The sequence below is a fragment of the Falco punctatus genome (assembly GCF_963210335.1).
Source record: "Falco punctatus genome assembly, chromosome: 6".
Taxonomy (NCBI): domain Eukaryota; kingdom Metazoa; phylum Chordata; class Aves; order Falconiformes; family Falconidae; genus Falco; species Falco punctatus.
In genome coordinates, this window is record NC_137585.1 from 24847444 (window position 1) to 24861617 (window position 14174).

The following is a 14174-nucleotide window of genomic DNA, read 5'->3' on the forward strand; positions in this document are numbered from 1 at the left end:
CTGTCCCATCTGCTCTAGCATCTTGTCTAAAACAGTAGCCAGCAAAAAGTCTTTGGAGAAGATATAAAGCCCAGCCACTGACAGTCGTAGGATCATAGAATTGTTCAGGCTGGAAAAGACCTTTAAGATTGTGAAGTCCAACTGTTAACATAGTACTGCCAAGTCCACCACAAAAAATGTCCCTAAGTGCCACATCTACATGTCTTTTAAATACATCTAGGGATGGTGACTCAACCACATCCCTGGGCAGCTTGTCCCAATGCTTCACAACCCTTTCAGTGAAGAATTTTTTCCTAATATCCAATCTAAACCTCCCCTGGTGCAATTTGAGGCCATTTCCTCTTGTCCTATCACTTGTTACCTGGGAGAAGAGACCAACACCTACCTCATTACAGTCTCCCTTCAGGTAGTTGTAGAGAGCAATAAGGTCCCCCCTGAGCCTCCTGTTCTCCAGACTAAAAAAACCCAGTTCCCTCAGCCGCTCCTCATAGGCCTTGTGCTCCAGACCCTTCATCAGCTCCGTTGCCCATCTCAGGACATGCTCCAGCACCTCAATGTCTTTCTTGTAGTGAGGGGCCCAATGCTTTCAAGGTTTGGCCCCACCAGTGCCAAGGACAGGGGGACAATCACTCCCCTTGTCCTGCTGGACACATTAGTTCTTCTGATACAAGCCAGGATGCTGTTGGCCTCCTTGGCCACCTGGGCACACTGCTGGCTCATGTTCAGCCGGCCATCAACCAGCACCCCCAGGTCCTTTCCCACCAGGCACTTTCCAGCCTCTCTGCCCCAAGCCTGTAGTGCTCTCTGGGGTTGTTGTGACCCAAGTGCAGGACCCAGCACTGAGCCTTGGTGAACCTCATACAATTGGCCTCAGCCCACTGATCCAGCTTGTCCAGATCCCCCTGCAGAGCCTTCCTGCCCTCAAGCAGCTCATCCCAACCTGGTCTCATCTGCAGACTTACTGAGGTGCACTCAATCTCCTCATCCAGATCATTGATAAAGATATTAAACAGAACTGGCCTTTGAACACATGACCCAAATGGAAGATCTAATCCCCTGTAAGTGTAAGGCTTGTCTGTGCCCTGAAGGAAAGAGAATTTAATATTCCTTGCAAAATCCCTGGCTCTGGGTAATCTACATTATTGTAACTTTGGACAAGTTTGTTTTCCATAAAAATAACCAGTATTTTTCTAACCTTGCTGACCTCTTGATCACCACAAGTGTCTTGTGCCTATTAATATCATGAGGCAACTGTGAGGGGAACGTGGGCACTCTCTACACTTTTAAAACACGCAACTCTGACTCTTTCCCAGGCTTTCTAGATTAACGCTGTGGGGAGTCAACAGCCCGTTCAGCACGGATGAGTCTGTCAGCTTAGCAATTGCACCAGTTCACGCGGTTTCTCCTGTCTCCCCAGGGCGTGAATCCTCAGCTCCGGATTAACGGGCCGATGAACATCAACCACTACGCAACGAAGAAGAGCGTGGCAGAGAGCATGCTGGACGTGGCACTGTTCATGGCAAACGTCACGCAGCTCAAAGCGGTGCTGGAGCAGGGGACATCCTTCCAGTACTACACCACCCTCATCGTGCTGATCAGCATCTCTCTCTTCTTCCAGGTGATGATAGGGATTCTCCTCATCATCACTGGTAAGGTGGTCACCAAAGCATGTGCAACTTCGCAGGGCACCCCATGGCTTGGCTGGCATGGGGATGGAAAGGAGAAGCCTCTTCCCCCAAATCATTCCCCCTAGCTCCAACCAGGGCTGTGGGAGAACTGAGGACAGCTTGACATGGGTGGTGGGGAGGTCTGTGTCACTGCTTTTCAAAGTGGTGAGTGCATTGGTTTTTTTCTCTTGGTCAACAGCTCTGAGCACTACACTTCCTTCAATTCCCCACTGCTGAATCCCTGCTGTAGGGATAGAGCTGGTTTTTGGGCCTCTTGCTGCCCATCCTGTAATGTGCCCCTTCATGCATTTCCTGCAGATACTACATTTTAGCTTTCACCTCACTCAAGCTGAAGACATAATAATTTAGGCAGAGGTGTTCCCTATATTCATCTCACATTAAACCAGCCCCACAGTTCTCCTAGTGCTATACTGACAGTACATTAACATCAGCATTTCAGACAGGCTTGCCCAGTGCTCCATCTAATACAGCAGTTGCAATTTTCAGCCTCCATCACATGCCCCGTATTAAAAGTCTGCTGGACACTGTCTTTTCCTGTACATCCTCTGTGGATTTTTATGTGAGACACAGGATGGCAGGCTACAGGAAATCCTGTGATGTGTTCGTTCCCCTGCCCCACATGGCACAGCCTTTCCTGGTGGCAGCCACCGTGGCTGGAGCCAGCTGTGAGGAGAAGGGGGACAGGGGACTGCAACCGAGGGCAGGAAGCCACAAGGCTGCCATCTGCATGGCTCATTGGCCAGACAGCCCCGGTAACCCAGGGTGCTCCCGTGCCCGAACTGATCAAGGCCCATCAGCTACAGCTGATCCCATTCATGTACCCAGATACTTCTTGGCCCGGGGGGTGAGGAGGGGGTTGATAGCTGTGTCAGCACATATGTGAGATCTGGGCATCAAGGAAGAACTGGCCTCCCAACTCTAGCATAATGTTCCTGACCTTGTGCCCCATGTCACCCAGCCATCCCTTGCCATGTCCCATGGCCATGCAGTGGGGGGGGGGGTCACACAGCACATGCCTGGCTAGCATGCAGCAGTAATTTGGCTATTCTGGGGTGGCCCGTTGGAAGGCCATGGAACCTCCATGGCAAAGCAAAGACATGACATAAAAAAAGACGTTTTCCTCTGCTCTGTCCTTGTACATCAGCCTAGGGCAAGCTATGGCCCCTGTCAGGTTCCTGGGATTATTCCCCCAGCTTTGTGGCTGCACTGCCTGGGGGCACATGGACATCTGCCAGGCAGGGAAGGCTTGCAGGGTCTGGGGGACTTGGAGTCAAGCTAAAAATCTCCCTTTCTTTTTGCACTGTATCGCACAGCTCGTTTGAACCTGAATGATGTTGCAAAGCAACCCCGCCTGAATATACTCAACAACGCTGCCACAGCTCTCATCTTCATCACAGTCATCCTCAACATCTTCATCACAGCCTTTGGGGTGCAGAAGACCGGCCTCTATCCTACCAGGAATTTTCGACCTTACTAAGTCATGGGGCAATGGGGCCAGGTAAGGAAGGGGTGAGTTCCCATCACTGCCAGCCCCTGGAAGGGCTCTCAGTCTCAGAAAACACCATTGCAAGGTGGAGAAGGAGAAGGCGAAACCGCACAAATTAACAAACCCTTTCCAGCGGCACGTTGTTGTCCCATGAGCTTCTGGGGCCACTGAACAAACTCCCTCAGAGGAGGACTTCTCCTTGCTTGGTCTTTAAAGCAAGAATACCAAACATCCCAACTGCTGGGGTTTATCAGCTGCAAGTGGTTTTCAGAAGGCTGCAGACCTTGTGCTAGGTAGATGGCCGTTGTGGATGGGAGCTAAATTTGGGAAAGAAAACTAGGTGTGTTCTGGGAGGTATCCAAAGATGGCAGCATTATCTGTGCAGAAGAAAAGGATGGTGCTGGCAAGGTGGGGATGAAAGAGTTCTTCACAGCCAGTGTGGTTTGGCAAGGGCCATTTTAAGAACCTCTTATTTTCAAGACATACTCTTGTGAATAAGAGTCCAACCAAATGCTTGGGTTCCCATGTCAGGTCAATGAGGCAACGACATGTTCTTAGGTTAAAAGTGCTTTAGGTCAAGAAGCAAAGTTCACATCTCTTGCTTACATGACCTGCAACATGTAAACATAGTTTAAATGCTATATACTGGGGCAAGAGGCAGCAAGAAAGCTTGATGGACACATGATACAATGAGGGAGGATGCAAAAGCCAAGTGTCTATAACAACACAGCTGGCTTGGGATCTGAAAGGGTGCAAGTGCTGAAGAGCAGGACCCCACACCCATAGGGGTGGCCGCGGTGCTGAGTGACCTGGTATGCCATGACAGCTCCACTCTGCCCTTGCAGTGTGGAGGACCCTGCTGCAACCTTACCGGCATTTCTTGTCTTCCCTGCAGGATGTGAGCAGCATGGCTGGTGGGGAAAGTCTGACCTCAGCAGGAGCCCATCGACAAATCCAGAGAATTGAGTTAAACTTCCAAAACCATGTGCATGTTATGGTATACCGGCCCCTCACTGTGTAAGGCTTTTGCAGTTCCGACAGAGTGAAAACAGTCCCTTTCAAAGCTAGAGCATACTTTGCTAGAGAAAGCTGCAGGAACAGCAGCAGGTATACAATTTCAAAGCACAGTTCTGTAAATCTTAACTCTTATTTTAGTTGCCTGCTTCACATATTCAGTATTGGCACATTTTGTAAAGAAGATTGAATGATTTACTTTGTAGGCTAAATAAACAAAAGTCCAGCTTTTTTGTCTCAAGCATAAGTTGCTATACTTAAAGCAATGCTGTTTCATAGTTTACTTCCAAAATGTTGGAACGGATTTTTCAAACAAACAAACAAAAGTTCTTATGGGAGGATAGAAAAGCGTGTGTATGTCAATGAGGCTAAAACCAGTTCAAATGTTTTCCTAGTTGTTTAAAATTAAAGGCAACACAGTTAAGAAAACAATCAGATATTTTCTGCATTGGAAAATTAACAATGACAGAAAATAGCTGTTAAAGTCTGAAGTCATCACCAGGGACCTATAAGGAATGATGTCAGAATAGCCTGACAATATTTAGTAAAAAAGGAAGAAACATTATACATAGGAAGACCACTCTAGACTTATTGTCACAATAAGAAATGACAGGTGCATAGTTTATCACTTTATTTAAAAAATCACCATTATAATTTAAGGTCTATCACTACCACAAATGTTTTTAAATATATCATTTTTATCTTGACAATGCTGGGAACTCTCTTGTACTAGAACCATTTGTTTCCATAAAAAAAAAAAAAAAAAAGAAAGTCTTTGAAGTAATGATTTTTCAGATTTTTTTTGAAAGAGTAAAAATTTTTTATCCTAGATTTTGTAACTCTGTAATTATGCTAAAAATTTGATATTTTAATAGCCTGGTGTAAGCCTATTTAAATAATGGCATGCTCTTCTGACTATTATTTTCTTCATTGTACAGCAGAATTAGAATTCAACATGGATTTTTCATTTTGTATACTCTTGCCACCTCTGAGAAAGAAATATTACAAAAATGTCCACATACTGGTCTTCAAGAGCTACTGGAGTGTCTGACACTTAAAAAACCCAGATACAGGCAGGTTTCTTTTGACTTTAAAGAACTAAATTTCTGTGTAAGTCATGGGTGGTGCTTTTTTTCTGGAGAGGGTGTGGATGATCTTGTGGGCAAAGGCTATGGGCCAGCATCGGCTATTAGCTGCAAATGACAGCAGCTTTTTTGCAGCTGAAGGAAAGTTGCATAGAAAGGGTAGGGTGGAAAATGCCAGTTGCATATTTACCAGAATTTAAATCAGCAAACCTGCGCACAGTCTGGGATCTGTTTGGTGAAGCAGGTAAAGTCCCATCCTCCCCTTTGTCTGGGGGATGGCAGGTCTGGAGTGACACTGAGTTTGCTGCTTTTGTGGGTCCTCAGTCTCTGCTGAGGCCGACAGCAAACAGGGGTGAATGTTTCTGGGAAGCCTCCGTTATTCTACTCTCCTCTAGGACAAGGCTTCACTGTAGAGGCTGCAAAACTAGTTCTAGCCAACACAAAACCACCAGCTAAGGGATTTCAGCCACTACTGGCCAGCTGGGTTCATGAAAAGGTAAAAAATTACACACCCCATGTGCAGATCCCAAATCCTGTGACTCATTGTTTCACAGAGCAGGAGGCAAAGCAATTAGCATTGATGACTGAATGTAAAGAGAGAGAAAAAAAGAAAAGTTTCAGCCAGGAAAGAAGCAGTGAGGGGAATTTCATTACCAGACTTCAACATCGTCATCTCAGAGAGCTGCCAGGTCAGGTACAGTGGCACACAGGGCTGCCTGACCAGAGAGGGATTCCCGTCGCCCAGCCCAGGAGAGCAGAGCGCTGGCAGTGCGCTGGAATGCTTTCCCCCTCCATCACCTTTAATAACAGTTTCTCATTATAATGGAAGCAGACTCATTAGCAACCTTGGCTGCCTTCTTCCCTCGCCATGTCTGAGTCCCATTCCTGCCAAGCTTTTTATACGCAGAGGCGGCACATCTGAAGCAAAAAGGGGCCAAATTTGAATGTAAATAAGCAGCTGCCATGAAAGCTGACCTCCCATTTGTGCAGGCTGTGCCAAGTACTGAGCTCAGGTCTAGGCTCTCACCTGTGGTCTTCTCCAGGAATCGTCCCCTGCTTGTGAGAGAGACCATTTTTTTCTCCGCATTCTCTATGATCACATCGCACTTGTGCTTTGCTGGGACACTTATTTGTCCAATGTTTCTACCTTGTTTCACATGAACCCAGGAAGACACGAGAAAAACTGTTTTGTTGCCATCCCGCTTCCTACAGCCCTAGTGGGGACTGAAATGAACCTCGCTCCTGGCTAACCTTGCTCACTGCATCACCTACCCACCACCTGCAGCACAGCTCTCACTGGCTGGGGCAGAGAGTGACCCGTCTCTCTGGTATTGCCTACACCTTTGGTCATATGAAGCCAGAGGAGCAACATTTGGTTTCTAATGCCTGTGACATGGGTGTAACAAACACACGGATGGAACTCAGCTCTTGTAGAAAGACAATGTATTTATAAAACATGAAGGAGAATCAGTGTAACCCCCAGCTCCGACAGAGAGGTGGCCCAGGAGTTGTCTTGAAGGCACAGACCCACTTTAAGGCCGATAGTTCAAAGGTACTATTAAGATTTTTAACACAAGGCATCGGTATCTAAAAAACAACTTCAGACATTTGTAGGCGATGAGGAGAGGCGAGATGTTCATACTAGGCAAACATTAAAGACAAGGACAAAACAAGTCACACCATAATTTTCACACAATACATTTATCTCAGAATAAAAGCTAGCCCTTCTACATTTCCCTTGCTGATCTGCAAAACAATCCTCAGCCCCACAATTCGGTCCTGAAGATGGTATCGGCATTTGTAGGTAGAGCCCCCTTGCCGTGCAACCTGTGCCTGGGGGCCCGGGGTCCCAGCCTGGCCACATCCTGCCCCAGGAAAAGTCTCTTCTGCAGCATGGCCCATCGCTTCCCCAGCTGTCCCCAGCTCCCTCCTGCCTGCCTGCCTGCTGCACAGGAAATCCCATGCAACTGACTTCCTCCTGCCATCAAGGCAGGACATAGCCAGGATGTGCACGAAAGCCAGAAACGTGGGGCAGACTTCACCACGAACTCAGGCTCCTAAAAAGATCCCAGTAACAGAAATGAGGTTGGCTGCTGGGGGGGAAGTCAGCTTCCTGGCCATGGCGAAGCCACGTTCCCTTTTGCTCTTCAGAAGCTGTGCTGGACCCAGGGATGAGCCCTCCTTGCAGCAGCAGTGTGTGCCACGCAACACTTAATGATGTGGTGAAACACCTGGTGATCAGGGATCGCAGTGGCCTGGCCACTGCCCTGGATGACCACATCCCTTCACTGCATGGCTGCGGGACTACCTGCTCCTGCCGTGCTCCCTGCTCCCTCCCTCTTCATGACTCTGTCTGGGGAGAAAAACTGCGGTTGGTTTGGAAGAGGGGCTGCAGCCTCAGAGCAAAGCCCAGTGCCGCTTCTGCAAGACTTGCTGCTGGCTGGCAAGTCGAGGAGCGTGTAGCCCCTTCTCTCCCTACAACTCACAACAGCTTCTGAGCATGCAGGCTGGAAGACAGCTTTTGCCCCCATGGGCTCCCTCCATGGAGGCTGCCAACTAATGCCAATTAGTATTAATCACATTTACTACCGCAATGCTTAAATACCAACTAAAAATCCTCACTGTGCTAGAAAGGGAAAGATATTTGTGATGGCAACTTTGACAGTGGATTCACTGGCCATCAGGAAACTAGGCTGAAACCTACTAACTCCTTACATGTCCACCAAGGAGTCTTCACCAGGTAACCAGTTCTGCTTGCCACTGGCCTGGGTTACAAGGCATGAAGGAAGGAAGAAGGTGAAATCCTCACATTCCCCTGGCAGTGCTGGAGTGAGGGCTGCACCCTCCTTTCCAGTTCACTCTTTGCTGACTATGCTCTTTGGTGAGGAGGAAGAGTTACTCATATCATTTAAGCCAAGTGAGCTACCTTCTGGATGCACCTAATTCTTTCCAGAGTCTGCAGATGAACACCAGTTGCTAACTTTAGGTGCTGCAGACCACATCGAAGACAGGTGTGAAAGCACATGGTACAAATAACCCATCCTTCCTGTGCATGACATAAGGGCCACCATTGAATCTACCAGTTCTCCATCTGCAAAATGGGCATCATGCCTTTCTCTGCTCGATGGGGCCAAACAGCTGGGTCCTGCTAACGCCTTACCATGTCTCAGTGCTCACACTCCCTGCCAGCCTCTCCCCATTCCACAGGGATTGCGTGACAGAGCTAGCCCAGGCAGGCTGCGGAGGCGCAGTCCCAAAGCCTGGAGAGCAGCTCACCTGCACACTCGCGGGGTTGTGCCTGTGTTTGCATGAAGCACAGGCTCCAACAGGCACCGAGAGCATGACTGACACTGCACATTCCAGGCAGAAGCAGAGCTTATTGCAACGTTGCATCACAGGGCTTTGGCCTCCTCAACTCCTATGATACATCTAAAAAGAAATAATAGTGTTGACTGTTGTCATCCTCTTCCCTCTTGCCCCAGCTGCAGTGTTTCATTTAGTCTCCACATGGGTAACGTACTTTTTCTCAACAACAAGACTGCTTTGGCTTGGGCAAAAGGCTAAGGCTGCCTCTTCTGAGATACTCAGTGTCTGCATTCTGTCACACGCTCCAGAGACACAGCCATTTCTTCACTTCTCACCACAGCTGCACACTGCACAGCAGAACTTTCTGAAATCTAGTTGACTTTTTTGGACTCCATCAGTCACAAAACCCAGACTGAGGCAAGCAGATGATTTGACAAGATTTCTATCTCACGTGCCAGAACTTGCATGTTCAGTTTTCTACTGCAATAGTGCAATCTGATGGACTTGTCAAGCACCACAGAATTAATAAACGAATGCCTATTCTGAATTGGCATCCACTCTATCAGCATAAAACACAAACAAGTCTAATAGCATGTCAGCATTGCCTGTATCCTGCATACCTCCGTTACTCACTTCTCAGCAACTCCCCACAGAGCCAGGTGCCGTGAGCAGCATCCTATGTCGTGCTCTCCCTTGAAGCTTGAGACTGGTAGCAGCCTTTTCAGCAAGGTATGTGGACACTGAAGCTCCAGTGCAGGGCACTGAATGTGCTGGGATTTCTGACTTTCTGTAGTCTTGTAAAATGGTTACAGGGGTAAAAAATCTTGCCTTACATTAACAGGAGTTTTAGGGGATGAGAATTCCCTGTAGCATCAGGCCAGGTGTGGACAGGGGCTCTTCCCACAGTTCTTGGGTCAATGCCAGCATGGATCTGCCCATCCTTTTACTCACTCAATCTTCTTCTGTCCTTGCTGTTCTTTGCACCCAGTGCATGTGCTAAGGCCTGAGGACACCTCCTCCGTACTGGGCCAGAGCTCCCAGGGCTGTTCTGGCGATGAAGCACCAACAGCTGTGCTGGTTCTTCAATCAAGAAGCCTGCTCTTTACATAAAAGTCAAACTATGACAAGACATAACTGTGAGGCCATAACTTATTAAATTAACCTTTAGATGATGCATAAATGTACAGGATTTAGAGAGCAGAATACTCTGTCTCCTCTTTTTTCTGACAAAACAACAATATTTCAACTAATAAAATATTGCCACTTCTTCCCTGCTAGGGTTTCCCTGATATTGTTAGGACAAACACACATGTCTGTCATATAAGGCTGCAAAATTCCTCCTGAGATGCCCTCCTAGCTTCTCTGTATAACCCCTCCACTATCCTCAGGCAGTGGATCAATAATTTAGGTGGAGTTGTAACATCAACCCCTGCCACCTCACCCAGCTGCAGGCAAACGTGGCTCTCATAAGGGAAGTGTACTTGCATCTCCATCCATGGCCCATAATTCACTGAATATGAGCACAGTTTTTAAAAATTACTAAAGTGAAAAGCACAGAGAAACGTCTAAGCACCAGCAGCCTAAAGTGCCTATCAGCTCCTCCACATCCAGGTTTGCTTGGGTCAGCACATGGGCATGCGGACACAACACAGTTCAGAGAACTTACTTTGGTCCCTTGTCCAAAGGCACAGATACCAGAGAGAGGGAGAAGGAGGGGAAAAGGGAAAGGTTGGTTTTTTTTATCTTTTTTTCATTCAGGTATTGAAAGAGAAGCTGTGTTACTCTAAATAAAGCATTCTGGGCTTAGCTGGGATTTGTGTTTGTTTGGTTTGCACCACGCAAGACTCAACGGGTGGGAAACATGGCACCTCTCCCACTGCACCATCCGCCAGACTGCATGGCAGGAAACACAAGTTGGTTGCTTCACGTGTTGACGTCTCGCCCACATGCCTTCCCAGCAAGACACGGATCCCACGTCTCGGATACAATGGCTCACAAGAGAAGCTCCCGCTCCCTTAGCCTGACCATCCCTTCCTCGGCTGTGCCATCCCATCAGAGGGCTCTGGAGGCAGAGGAAGAGTCTGTGTGCTCGGCTGGGTGCCTCGATAAAGTGCACGTCAAGACGAGATGGTGGACAGTGCTGCCGAGCAGCTTTGGGGTTGAAGGCTACAGGGTCTTCAGCTGGCGCCGGTTCCACATGCCCCGCTTCGAGTGAAACCAGTGGAAAAAGTTTCTCAGGGAGAGACGCTCCACCTCCAGCCCGGCCTGCAGGATCCTAGCAGAAAGGAGAAGGGCAGACTTAGGGAAAACTTGATCACACAGATACTGGGGGGCTCAGCCCCAGGAAATCTGTGTTAAGTTGTGCTGTTGTCAAGAGACTGCAATCAAACCAGAGAGTCCAGAATAGCTCAGGGGTATCTCACATGCCTAAACAGGCATCTAATGACACCTGCTGAATGCTTGTGAACCCTTTGGAGCAGGACTGGTCAGGAGTGTCCTGCAGATGCCAGGCTAGGAGGAAAGACAGTTGGCAACATGGGATTGTTCAGGATGCTAGTCTTTTCTGCAGTCATCTGACAGAAAAGACAGGACAGGCCCCAAACCGTAGAACTATAAACCCAGAGACGGAGGATTTGTACAGCAGAGATCCCTCATCATAAGCCTCTCAGAAATTGCAACTGTACCTTGTGATCTTTAAATGTCTCTCTGACAGTTGCTCTTCTGCATAATTGCTGTAAGTTGTACGGGAAGTCTGAGGGACCCAAACCGGACCCACTGTGCACCGCACTGCTTGAAGAGGGCAAAGTCTTCACGATCATCAGCGCCTGAGCTGCCCGTGGCCAGCCAGCAGCGTGGCTGGGAGGCACCAGGAAACAGCTCTTGCTGTCCACTCGCCTACTAGGTTTGAGGTCAGGACATGCTCAGAGACTCTCCCTCGCTGACTAAACTTATGGTGGCATTAGTCACCTCAGTCTCCTCAGATCCCCAGTCCTCTGGCCATTGGTCCTCCAGAACCTAATGGGTTTCCCCTCCGCAAATGAATGATGACAATGGATGCCTACCTGTCCAGCAGTTCCCAGTCCTCTCCTCCCCAGCGGTCCCGAAATTCTTTTGTGTTCATGCCTCCAATCTTGTCCAGGTCAGACTTGTATATGCCCAGGAGACCAAACCCATTCACCTCCCAGTAGCCTGAGGACAGCACAAAAGACACACAGGTATGTTGGCACTTTGAACCACTGATGACTCCAGCAGGGCTGCTGGAGTGAGACTCAAGCTAGTTTTAGCACGATGTTGACACCAGAGAGTCAACAGCACCAAGGCAGAGCCAACCATATTAAAGCCCTGGGAAGTGATAAAGGCTTGCAGACAGACAGCATGGGCTGTCCTGTGAACTTGTTAGCAGAGCCTCTCACATCCCCTGTCTGGCAGCGGAGTACCTAATGTACCTGGACTGCCCCAGCTTCAAAGGGTCGTCCCTGTGCCTGGGTGGCTCAGGATGGCCACCTCTGTCTACAGGAAATCCTACTCAGACGGTCGGTGCCACTTTCCTCCCCCTGACTTGGGCTGGCTTCCCTCACCCCTGGGCTACCAGCTCTCCTCAGGACAAGCTGTGGCCCCTAAGAAAAGAGAGAAAGGGACAGAAAGGAGTAAAGGTGGGGTTTTCCAAATTCCTCAAATCCATAGGGAGCCCCAGGAAATGACCAGGAGAAATGTCATATAAAGGGCTCTGCTAGCAATCTGATCTCAGATTCCAAAAACCTGACACTGTTAAACCCCATTCCATCTCAAATGCACTCTCACCTAGCGGCCCTGGAAGTACCTTAAGTGCCAGGTCTCAACAGCCCCAGAGGAACAAATCTAGAGGTGGCAGGCACCCTCCTTCTTTCCCCGTTCCCCAGGGTCTGAGCCAAAAAGGCTCCACTCCCTCTTACCGTCAGGCCACTGTGGGGACATGCCACAGTGCAGCCTCATGACCATGGGTGCAAAGGCCATCTTGCCTTCCACGCAGTGCTTCCGGATTGAATCAATGACTCCAGCTGGGAAGTGGATGTGGAGGTCACACAGGAAAATGATGCTGTGTGGGTCCTGGAACCAACCACGCCGGTTGGGAAAAAAATAGGTTGACTTTATGTAAGTCTTTCTTGAGGGGCAGGAAGACAGAGATATGGGAGTTGAATTAAAGAGCCATTCATTGCTATACCAGAAACTGAGACCCTAAGGGCTGGCAAAAAGGCCATTGAGTGGCTATTCAACAATGGGTATGAAATACTATGACTATGACCTGGCAGAACCAGTATCACAAAGCTGCTACTGCTGATTTCCCTCCTGTCTGATAGTCCCAGCAAGTGGACCAAGAACCCACAAAAAAAGAACAGGCTCCTCAGAATAAAGGGGGACACCCTTACTCTGGAGGGACAGGAAACACACCTACATTTGCTCTGGTCTGCTAGGCTATTCTCTTCCCTAAAAACCAGTGTATGAAAGGCAGAGGCAGAGCCAGACACGTACAAAAAAATTCCCTGTCCACCCCAAAGCCCTCCACAGGCTTACCGTCACGAGGTCTATCCCCGCCTGCAGCCCAGCAGAACGCTCAAAATTTCCTGTCAGCTTCAAGTATCGATAGCTGAGGGTCAGATGGGAAAGAGAAGTTCAGTGCACGCATGCTGGCGAGCACAGAAAGCAGCACTGGAGTGGTACACCGCAGGCATCATGCTGTGGAGCTGCCCTTGCAGCCGTGCACCCTCTCGAGGAGGAAAGCCTTTGCTGTGTGAGTGCACAAGCTCAGTAGCGCTCCCGTTCCCAGTGTGCCCCGAGGGTCTCCCCCCCTGTGCAGCAAGGATAGGGCAGTCCCTGGCAAAAGTCTTCTCATCTCTAGTCCAGCTCTATCCTAGGACGAGACCTGTTACTGGGAACCCCTGGCACATAAAGGAAATGACCAGCCAAGGATGGTTCAGATCAGAGTAGAGTAAGCCAGAGTTACTCCAGCAAGCAGAGTCCCCAGAGGCCTCCACTCTCTCTGTCCCATTTCTCACAGCTTGCTTGTCTACTCTGTGGTCCCCTTGCCCCATCACTGTTGAGACTTGCTTTCTCTTCTCTCTTGCAAACTTGAACAAAAGCCAGGAGAAAAGAGGCACATCTGGATGGATGACTACAAAAAGTATCGCCTTACAGTTTTATACCACTATTATATGCAGTATATGTCCATGTATATTATAACAACAATATATTCATGTCTGTGTGCAAGGTCTGGATGGATGTTATCGTTGGGTTTCCAGCTGCAGGAGGCTGTGGCTGGTCAATACAAGGAGACGGGCAGATATGCTGTGTTTGCAGGCACGTGCAGGTAGCAGCTTTTCATGACCAAGCAGTACTCTCACCTGTGCAAGGCAGACCTTTTCAGAGCCTTCTCTACATCCATGTCATCGCTGCTGTAGTCTGTGATGATGATGTTGAAGTATGGATCCTTAGTGACTCGGAACAGCTCTTCCATGTCAGAGATGAACTGCAGCACCCAACGTGCCTGGTTTTTCACTGGTTGTATTGTAAGAGGGAGAGAATCAAAGCAAAACTTATTTCAAAAATGGTGTGGCTTCT

The 14174-nt window shown here is 48.7% G+C and overlaps 2 protein-coding genes across 5 annotated transcripts in view; one reads left to right on the top strand and one right to left on the bottom strand.

The window, feature by feature from the left end:
- Positions 1–4693, top strand: part of NINJ2 (ninjurin 2) — a 74970-nt gene extending 70277 nt beyond the window's left edge. For both annotated transcript variants that reach the window (XM_080393546.1, XM_080393545.1), the window contains exons 2-4: positions 1418–1649; positions 3002–3186; positions 4070–4693. In XM_080393546.1, coding sequence (XP_080249672.1) covers positions 1418–1649; positions 3002–3165 — 396 coding nt within the window. In that variant the 3' untranslated portion in view covers positions 3166–3186; positions 4070–4693. The remainder of the gene's footprint in view (positions 1–1417; positions 1650–3001; positions 3187–4069) is intronic.
- Positions 4694–4804: 111 nt separating this feature from the next.
- The window catches only part of B4GALNT3 (beta-1,4-N-acetyl-galactosaminyltransferase 3), a 74895-nt gene continuing 65525 nt past the window's right edge, over positions 4805–14174 (bottom strand). For 2 of the 3 annotated variants that reach the window (XM_080393517.1, XM_080393516.1), the window contains 5 exons: positions 13958–14111; positions 13131–13203; positions 12512–12665; positions 11642–11768; positions 4805–10854 (listed from right to left, as the gene is read on the bottom strand). In XM_080393517.1, coding sequence (XP_080249643.1) covers positions 10746–10854; positions 11642–11768; positions 12512–12665; positions 13131–13203; positions 13958–14111 — 617 coding nt within the window. In that variant the 3' untranslated portion in view covers positions 4805–10745. The remainder of the gene's footprint in view (positions 10855–11641; positions 11769–12511; positions 12666–13130; positions 13204–13957; positions 14112–14174) is intronic. The other variant, XR_013929135.1, reaches the window with a different exon arrangement.